The following is a 10,273-nucleotide window of genomic DNA, read 5'->3' on the forward strand; positions in this document are numbered from 1 at the left end:
AAGAGGCACAAATCTAAAAAAACATCTATATATCACATTTGCTTTTGTTTCTTTCCCTGATTAGTAGTAGTTCTTTCCCCCAACAAGATGTGTCTGTTCAAATCAGACACCACCCGACAATAAACTGCATCTGAATACTTTTCACATCCACAAAGCCCTCTTCATTTATCTTTAGAATGTTTCTCTTAAGTATTTAGAGACCCTGTGTGTTCGGTGAAGTCAATTTACTATTATGCCTGGCAACTGCAACCATCAAGCAGGAGAATTACAAATAAATCTGATTTCAGAATAAATTATTCATTTAAAAGGTTTGTAGTTTTGTAACTTTAAAAGGCCACACATTAACATTTTAATAATATGTAATCTTTTTTTGTTTGTTTTACACTTGATAGCTTTAATATAAACAATAATGTTCATATAGTAGGGATTCTATTAACATTTGTGTCTCAGGGTTTTGAACCACAGTCCCACAAATTCTGTAGTTTTGCTGCTTTCCGGAGCCTTCATATCTCTCTTTAAAGTAAAGTATGTTGAATGACAGTGTTGTCAGCACAGTCACATGAAAATTGATTTATCTCAGTTAATGGATTACATGCCGTTTTAGTTCAGTTGTTTGTATTGTGGCAAGTTTTAAAAAAGGGCTTGGTGTGTGAGCAGCAAACCTATAATCCTTTTTTAACTTGTCCTGTTAATAAACATTTAATAAAATACCATTAAAGTACTAGAAGTCATTATTTTTTAATACATTCTGTAATTTTTACATTTTGAAATTTGATGAACTCGTAATCATTTGAAACAAAACATCATACAAGAACCCAACTGTCCTATCAAGATTCCCTGTCACTCTCTTGCTCCTCAGATGTCACCACCCTTGTCATCATGCCCTCACAACAAACTACCATAACATCAGCAAACATCATTGTACACTAGGAACCCCTCCATAACCTCATCTGTCCATCTTTAAAACAAGATCAGATCCCTGATGTAACACACCCTCACATACCTATACCTATAAGACATCCTCGTATTTCCAGTTCAAACTGTTATTGATAGCTTTTATTTTATGATTTTTTTTATGGTTTAATGCAAACAAAAGTAAGTAAAAGTAAGTAAGTAATACAATTTATATGAACCATATTCAGGGTGATAGCCAAATGTTTTTTTTAAATGAATAGATTTATATTTAAATTGTAAATAAATAATTAAGCTACACATTTTAAATGTGTTAGTTTTGTTTTATACTAATAAGACGTTGCCATTTTAACCCAAAGCACACACTTAGTGAATCAACTTTTTAAAATGTTGCACTTTTCTGTTTTGAAGTGTCTCACTCCATGCACTCATTCATAAGATGTTTAACCATTGAAGTGTTTCAGTTTGAGTTGAAGTAGTATCTGGTGAGATGTTGAGCCTCCATGAGACACACGGTGACAGTTGATCCATCAGCCAAACGAGTTAAACTAGTTGAGCCTCTCTCACCCTGCGAGCTGTGACGTGGAAAGTGAGCTCGATCCTCTCCACTAACTCACTAACACTGTAAAGATTCAATATGGTGTTGAAGTGAAGTGTCAGTGAGAGAACAGTAGCAGGTGTTCACTCACACAACTCTCAACTTACCTTCCCCTTCAGGTCCAGGATGAATATCGCCGACGCCGACATGACGGACGCTTTAAAAACTCCTCGTCAGTTAGCAACCGTGGATAAGTGTGTGACTGGATGTGTAGATCTAGTAACTCGTGTTGTCTCCCATCTTCCTCCCTCCTGCTCTCCTCCAGTCAACTGCTGCGACTGGGACTCGCTCCGTTCCCACTTCCGTCAAGTTAGCTGTTGTTAGCTTGCTACTTCCTGTCCCTGTGTGGGCTTTTGTTTTTACTTGATCCGGTGCGCCTTCATGATTTTTAACTTTATCCTTAAACAGTGAAATTATTATTTAAATTATGACTAAAGCTTCTTCTTATATTTTTTATTGAACGACTTTCCACTCACTTTGTTTAAAGTGTTTTAGCCTACTTCAAGGTAAAATAATAAAACGATCCGAATCTTTAGTAAGGTAACAAGTAAGTAAGTCATTTTTATTTGTATAGTGCTTTTCCAGACCAGGGTCACAAAGCGCTTAAACAATCAAAACAATATTCAATAAAGTATATACTTTAAAGGTCAAGATAACACTGATAACACAACAGGAGTTCCAGAAAATCAAGGAAAAGCCTGAACAAATAGAAACGTTTTAAGATGTTTCTTAAAGGAGTCAGTAGACTGTGATGATGATAATTATTATCATTATAATAATTATTATTATATATAACAGAAGAAGCTGTACTAGTCATATATTTTACATCTTACATTTATTTCTCTCAAACGTTGATAGTTTTTACAATTATAAACATTTGATTATGTCACAAACACACTAATAATTTGAATCTGAAGGGGTTTTTTTTGTTCTTGTTCATCACCAGAAACTATCTGGATAGATAGAGATAGAGATGGTTTTTATGTGCATTGAGAATTTGACTAATGTTAAAATATGTTCTTTCAGAGTTTATAAAAATGTGATGGTTCTCTGGAACATTTTTATTATATACTTTTGGATCTGAACTATGAATTTAAGACAAAAGAGGTGAGGCAAAAAATATCTTTTCGCTCTACTTTATTAAAACATTTCGCTGGAAACATTGAAATTCACACATATTTTGTATTTTTATATATATATTAAGCATTAACATAAAAATATGACAAACTAATGACAAGAAAAGTTGTGTTTCATTTTAAAAACTGTAGTAAAACTACAGTAAACTGTAGAATCTATTTTTCATTCAAAGGAGAAAACACGCTTAAAAACAACCATACTGAATGCATAATTTCATCCCTTTGATATTTTAGGAGGCAGCAGCATGAGCAAAGTGGCCCAGACATCTGGTTCCCGTGACAAGCAGAAGGCATGATCTCAGCAATATCTTAACATAAAAAAAGATCTTAATAAATCAGACGCAGCCTTCAGAATATTGATAAACAGTTTCATCAACGGGTAACAAGTTCTTCCAAAGCTAGACCAATCAGGAGTCTCCAAATATTGGCTAAAGATGAAAACAAACGCAGAATGCTGAATCAAAACCATGGAGTGGTGTTGGTGTCATCGGTATGATCTAAGTGATGCTGAACTCAATCTCCTCCATCTCCTCCTCAGTGTCCGCCGAGTCCTCCATGATCTCAGCAGCTCTCTCTGCCCGAGCCCTCTCGCTGGCTGGGATGTAGTTGTCCTCGATAAAGCCATCATCGTCCTCCTCACCAACGCGGATGTGGTGAGGGTCCGTGACTCGTCCGCTGTTCATCGTAAATTCTACCTCCAGGCCTGTAAATTAATAAAAAATGGGTAAAAAAAATATTAAAATATGTTATGCCAAGACAAGGATTACAGAGCAGCAGGTGCATTTCACAGTCATTATTGGAGATGGTCAGAACAGAGACACACGGGACTGAATATAGCCTCCAACCACATGCCTACCCATAATCCCACTGGGTGGGAAAATACACCTCTAAGGCATAACCAGGCATTGAGTCAGTCTGCCAGAACAGCAACCCCAGTCCAAAACTGCAGGTGTGCGACAGGCAGAGGGACATCAGAAACAGAAGGCAGGAAACATAACCGTAGAAAACACAACTGGGGCCTTAGAAGGGGGCGACCTCAACAGGGAACCTGGGTCAGAAGCGCCTATTTGTCAGCCAACAAATTAGTTGGCTTCAGTCTGATAAGCACAACCCGCATCCTCCAACCACCCACCTTGAGTTCTTCAGCCAACTTCAACACCCTAAACGGTAAATCGTAACGGGGCTTGAGGGGCAACTGAGGCACAAAGAGGAACCAAGGAACAAATTGATGTATCGTCACAGCAACAAAAAACAACATTTCCCTCAGGAGGAAGAGCAGCTGTGCTAGTACCAACTGGTGAGACATCCAGGTCTGCTTTAGGAGCGGATATCAACCTGAACATCACCCATGGAAAAAGATATTGGATGGTGAACTGAGTGTGACACACACATTTTGATGGCTTGCAAAAGCTGTGGAGGACAGAGAAAACCACCTCTGGTCATCTATAGGTCTCATCCACTATCATAAGCAATGTAAAACCCTGGGAAGAATAAAAAGTAGTCACCTCAGCCACCTGGAACCTGTTCAAAGATGGGGTCACCAATGTGGTAAGACACATACCCCAAATGGGACTATATATACCCTCGAACCATAAGCCTTGCTCGCCACAATGTATTCTTTAAATATTGTTTGAATCATGTTTCAGTGAAGATAGAAATCTGATGATAAATGTATTACTTAAAAAACTTAAAATGGTGAAAGGTAAGGACAACGGTAGTGCAGGTAATCTCTGAGTGATCCCAACAATGGAGATATGGCTCCCTTTCCAGAAGAATTTTTTATAATAGTCATTGATTTTAGAGTGTGTAAACAGGTGGTTAAAATATGCCTTCATATAAAACACAAACCTGACTGATCACACTGGCTCACGGTGTCTGCCTCCCTCAGTCGTGTGTGGCTGTAGCTCGCCAGATATCGACGAAACACATGACATTTGGCCATCAGAGCGATGAGGATTGAGACAGAGACGGCCGAGGCCAGAACCGCCACCAGGAACTCCCAGTTGTGGGAGATGGATTTTCCTGGCTGGGTGGTCGAGCTGACTGAGACCAAGAAGAAAACAGATTGTGAATTCAAACTCAAGATAATCCAAAGCAATGATTCAATTTACTTGAGCTTAATTGTATGAGATACACGAAGAACAAAGTATATATATAGATGGATATATCTCTATCTATCTATAGATATAGATATAGATATACAGAAATTAGTTTACCATTGTGAATTGGTGACGTGGTAGCAAGTGTGGAATTCGGATCCATTTCTCTTTTTTAACTCAATAAATCCATGAGATGGTTTCTCTCAATAGTCACAAAACTCTTGTTGGTCAGTGTGGTCTGGCTCCACTAGGTGGCAGTATAGAGGCGTTGTTGTTCCTTCTGCAGACAAAGCAGTTCAGAAATGAGTCCAAAATCTTCAAAACAAGTATTTCCAGAAAAAAACATCAGGCAAAGACAAAGAAATAACCATTATTCATTAATGAGCCTTCAAATGTTTGAGTGTATGTCATTTCTGTTTGTTCAGATACATAATAAATAAAAGCCTGGTGGTTAAAAGACCTAAATATCTTACTTTACTGTCAACACCACAGAGAAGAGAGTTGAGCTGGGAAACGCGGATCATTGTAATTTAGTCAGAGCTGTCAGGCGCTCGGTACGATTTGACCCACAACAGGAAGAAAAGTGTGTCGCAAACAGGAAGTTCCCACATGCTGGAGAACCTTCCTTTGTGGACGTAGAAGACTCTGCACACTATTGTTTGAGGGCAAGAAGAGAGAATGTGCTTTTGCGACATGATGACATAACAAGACTCACACCAGTCTTACTTTTAAATTGCTCCCATCGTTACAATAAAAATTCTTGGTTGTTGACTTTTAACTGTAATATTCGGGTGTATACTCCTCCACACCAGACTAGGGCATGCAGTCCAAGGCCTGCATATTTTTGAATCTTTTGGTATCTTTCAAAATGTTTGGAAACCATTTAATAACAATGGCATTATACCACCACTTTCATTGAATTTGAATGAAACTTTATGTATTGCATTTCTCTATTTTCCATCAATTTTATTATTTTGACTCAATCTTCTCCTTTTTTAATTTTGATCCATATGTGAATACAACTTCTAAATATTGATTTCTTTTTCTAGAAATTATTTATATTGCCCATCATTACAGTCCCAGTGTACGATTTGACCCTTCTAGAAATGCTTCTCATCTTCTTCTAGAAATCTGCTTTCTTTGAAAACAGTTCTAGAAAATAGTAGTGTTGGGTTATCACGTATGAGCAAAATTAGATCATCAAATTACTTATAAATTCAATAAAACTTGTAAGAAGATAATTTAAATGACAACAATTTGAGTTCAGTTTTTAAATCCCGTTGATGGTAGAAATAATTGAACTTCCTCAACACAACGCTGGTTGCCTTTATTTACATGACAAACAAATTGGTTAGGGGAGTTTTATTTTCATACAAGTCAGCAACTATTGTAAAAGTGTTTGTTTCACCTTCTGTAAATCAGTACTGGCGATTATGTGCTTCACTAAATATTACAACCGCAGACTCACAAGACTCTATCGATGTTCTACTGCTTATTTAATAATTCACACTGTTGTTTCTGCATCTTTGACAGCACAATATGAACACTTTCATGTATATTTCTTCGGCGGCGCCAAAGCGATTCTCTCACAGCGAGCAGTTTGGGCCAGTGTCAGCCATTAAGGTTGGACCCCGCTGACTTGTGCTTTCTGCACCAGTGTTGGCAGTAAACATAGCGACTGAGCCGCCTTTATCTCTTTCCTGTTCTGTACCGACAAAGACAAAGCAGCAAAACAGCGTGGACGCAGCAGGATCCCAACACCAGGCGCCTGGGACCAACAATACAACAAATCTTAGATGTCACAGTAGAGACTTCTCTCTCAGGGCCTGAGTTCGATTCTTTGCCCTCATTCTGTCCTGATTCGAAGATGAGCATCATTATCAAGTGTTTATTATCTCCAAGGAAAATCTCCAAGGTTTGTTTGATCATCAATGAATCATCGTGAAGACACAAATATACTCAACATCCACGCTAATGTCTTTTGGATTCACAAGAATATTTTTAAAATGAGTGTTTCACATTTTATGACACCATTAGTTCTGAGCAGTGACAGTGCAGCCATTGTTGTGAAAACATTCTTTACAGAGCAGGTGAGTAACCCATAACCCCTAATGGACCAGGAGTCTGGTCTGAGGGAATCATGTGGCCCTTTGAATGTTAACATTAGGGCCATTAAAACAGTTCATTAATAGTAAAAAAAAACAAAAAAAACTGATCATTTAGATTTTTTATTTGTAATATTCTTTACCACTTCAACTTTACATGCTTAAGTTTTGTTTCAGGATTTCATTTTCTCTCTTCTCTTCATTTCGTCAATCTGATTTTGTGAGTTTAGTCCCTCAAGGTAAACTGTGCGAAAACCATTTTTTAATGAGGGACTTTATGTCCTCGTGGTATATTATTACATTTGAATTCACTTTTGTTTTGTTTTATAGCCTTCCATATTGAGGCTTATTTTCCTGGCTTGGTGCCAGTCATCATTAAGTGGACCCTTAGGAAATGTAATCGCTTGCTCGCAATCTATCCTTTCAACTATTATTTACATACATTGCATAAGCTCATCCTACATGTCAAATGAAAACATTATATATGCCTATTAGCAATGCTAATGGATAAAAAAAAAGAAAAAAAAAAAGCAGATAACATCGCTCCCCCATTTTTCGGTACTTTCTGAAATGAATATCTATAAAGGTTTAATGTGTGTGTTGTTTGAAATTGAAATCAAATTCATATATAAAAGACTGAAGTTGAGATCATACATTTGTACTTCACAATTTACACTGTTGCACTCACATTGTTACGGTGAGCGACACTATAATAGCGATGTTAGCATCATCACTAACTTGCGAGTCAGAATTTTCACATCTAAAAAGTAGATGCGAAAATCTTGCCTTATTTGCTATTATGACTTCCTTCCTTATGTATAACAATCTATGTCAAAGCTACCAGCTACACTTAAATAAAGTATAATAAATGAAATAATTTGATCCTACCAGCAACCTTGTGTTGGTAATGAAGTTATAAACTCACCACGGACTAAGAAAACAGATGAGAGATCTGTTTTCTTTCTCTTCTGTCTTAACACAAGTCATTAACAAATAAAGAAACATACTACACAAACTTAGCTAAAGACAACATTGTATTCCAGCTCCTGTTGGTTTCTTATCCTTTAAGATGAAGTGTTATGTATTAGGCAAAATTATAGTTATTATGTTTCCAGTATGTCTCCAGTTCTGTCTGTTCTGATATACGATGGCTTAAATTTGACAGCTTTCAAAGTTTTAAATCTATTGTCCAATACTCAAAGAATTAAAACATACTCCACCTTCCCTGCACATTTACTCTTTTGCCCTCTTCTTTCTAGGAAGAGGTTTAGGCGCATCCATCTGATTTATTTTAGGTTTTGTTTATTGTATTATTGTACTGGTGTTCTCACCAGGCCACAGCCACTGATTTCACTGCAATCATAGTGAATACATTATATTATATTTAGAATAACTGTATTTGATTTGTATTGTAAACAGTTAAAATTTCATGAGAAAAGTGTGAATAAAGATATATTTTCGTTCACAATATAGACATGAGTTTGCCATAGAGCTTTAATCAATTAATAGGTTGAATGATTGACAGAATGGTTGCTGTCACTTAGCTAGCCAACATCGCACAAAGCGACCACCTGTGGCCTAGTATGATTACCATCTGTCAAAAAGTGACAGTGAAACGAATCACTATAGAAACATATCTATCAGATACACATAGATACACATAGTAGAGGACATCTGCAGCTCCAGTCCAGATGTCCAAGGTGGAGCTTCGGTGACATCCATTGGTGTTTAATTACATAGTTTGGACTTCCTCATCTGACGATGTATTCCACTGTGCCTTTATGCAGGTCACTCCCAAGTTGAATGTGTACATTTCGCAGTGTGCCGTAGAATACTGGTTTAATTACTTGTATTACTTCCAATCAATACACAGGAAATGTTGTCACTTCCTTTTCTTCATGAAATACACAGAAACTGTTCTGTGACTTCAGCGACATGTTTTAATTTTTTAAACAGACATGACCGATCCATCCGGATGAGTGAAATCCGTCCCACCTCTTGTAATGTCAGGTTAGAACAACTTGACTTGGGGGTTTACTCATGAGAATTCTCTTGGAGACGAATAAAGTATTGGTCCATTGATTTAATGACCTTGTGGGATAAAACGCCGACAGCTTTACTACTTGTACTGTCTTTCTTTCTTCATTTCAAATTCATTTGTCAAATATTTCTAGAATAACAATAATATAAAATGTGTGTTTGCAGCTTCGGTGTTGAATCTGAATCTGAATCCTTCGGTCAAACCAGTTAAACTCTCGACAAAACACAAGCTAACCCGCTGTGGTCTCTTACCTGTGGCTCCTCTGCTCCAGTTCACCAGCGCTTCTCACATTTCACATTAACTACATCTATTTGTCGTACAAAGGTTGTAAGAGGTGTGTGTGTTGTCGCTTCCGTGAGTTAATGATCAGCTCAGGTGTGTTAGCCGCAACCCACTGACCCTCCTCCCTGTCCCAACCAGGAAGTCCTCTTGTCTGCTTTGCATGTTTAGTCTGTGGTGTTGGTTTACTCAGCACTCTCGTGGAGTGTTTGGTTAGCTCAGATACCTCCCAGGTACCACTCCTTACCTCTGAGGTCCAACTCTTCCAGGAGAGTCAGCAATGACATGTTGTCCTTTAGCCTGTGGGGAGGACCTCTGAGAGGAAACCCAGGGCGACCCTGAAAACAATAGAGCCACTTCCTGGACACTCGACAAGCATCCATGTATCTCCTCTTTCCCTCCCTCCACTCTTCCTCTGCACCGGCCTGGATGATTCAGCAGCAGGTCTCCAGGCAGATGGGATCAGGCAGCATCAGCTGAGAGATATGAGAGTCTTTATAAATTCTACAATAAAAGATGAATCAATACAAAGTTAGTGGTCTCTGATAGCTGAAATTAAGATGTGAGGATGACCAGCACCAATCTGGAACACCTGTCTGTCAAAACATTAGTTTCATAATAACCCCAGTGTGAAACTTTTTTGGGCCACAAAAAACGAAATACATTGTTATGTAACGCTTCACTATCTTTTGTCCATTATTGCTTGTCAGTATTTGATGTTTAGTGATACTGTAGCTGGATCATTCTAATGACTGATCCATTCAATCATGTCTTTTGTCGAAGTGGAAGAACCAGATAAAAAAGCTACAGATCTGAAAGCGCTAGAGGAGCGATGAGACTTGGTCCCGGAGCTTGGAGATTAAGAGGAGGGAAAAATACATCTTGTTCTCAAATGAAAACTGGTGCACGTATCTTACTATTATTGGGATATCAACATTTAAGGAAAAGATAAATAAACCTTTTCTAAATAAAGTGACATGTAAATATCTGAAAGTTTGTATGAGAGTAAGGGCAAATTGTTTTGGCTGGATATAGTCAGACTCACCTTCACAGTTTAGGTGTCATCTGATTAGAATGGATCATCTGGATGACTTGCTGATGAG

At 37.7% G+C, this 10,273-nt stretch overlaps 2 protein-coding genes across 2 annotated transcripts in view; both read right to left on the minus strand.

The window, feature by feature from the left end:
* ap1m3 (adaptor related protein complex 1 subunit mu 3) overlaps positions 1–1,804 on the minus strand; it is a 28,953-nt gene extending 27,149 nt beyond the window's left edge. Inside the window, exon 1 of the mRNA XM_087785362.1 lies at positions 1,618–1,804. Within this exon, the coding sequence (XP_087641488.1) occupies positions 1,618–1,659 (42 nt within the window). The 5' untranslated portion in view covers positions 1,660–1,804. The remainder of the gene's footprint in view (positions 1–1,617) is intronic.
* Positions 1,805–2,630: 826 nt separating this feature from the next.
* On the minus strand, positions 2,631–9,240 carry c2h1orf210 (chromosome 2 C1orf210 homolog). The gene is made up of 4 exons (XM_087783116.1): positions 9,143–9,240; positions 4,863–5,025; positions 4,495–4,689; positions 2,631–3,349 (listed from the first exon to the last, which is right to left on the minus strand). Exons 2-4 carry the CDS (start codon positions 4,906–4,908, stop codon positions 3,144–3,146), a joined length of 447 nt encoding a protein of 148 aa, XP_087639242.1. The 5' UTR covers positions 4,909–5,025; positions 9,143–9,240; the 3' UTR covers positions 2,631–3,143.
* Between the last annotated feature and the right edge of the window lie 1,033 nt (positions 9,241–10,273).

The sequence above is a fragment of the Callionymus lyra genome, chromosome 2 (genome assembly GCF_982586985.1).
Source record: "Callionymus lyra chromosome 2, fCalLyr1.hap1.1, whole genome shotgun sequence".
NCBI lineage: Eukaryota > Metazoa > Chordata > Actinopteri > Syngnathiformes > Callionymidae > Callionymus > Callionymus lyra.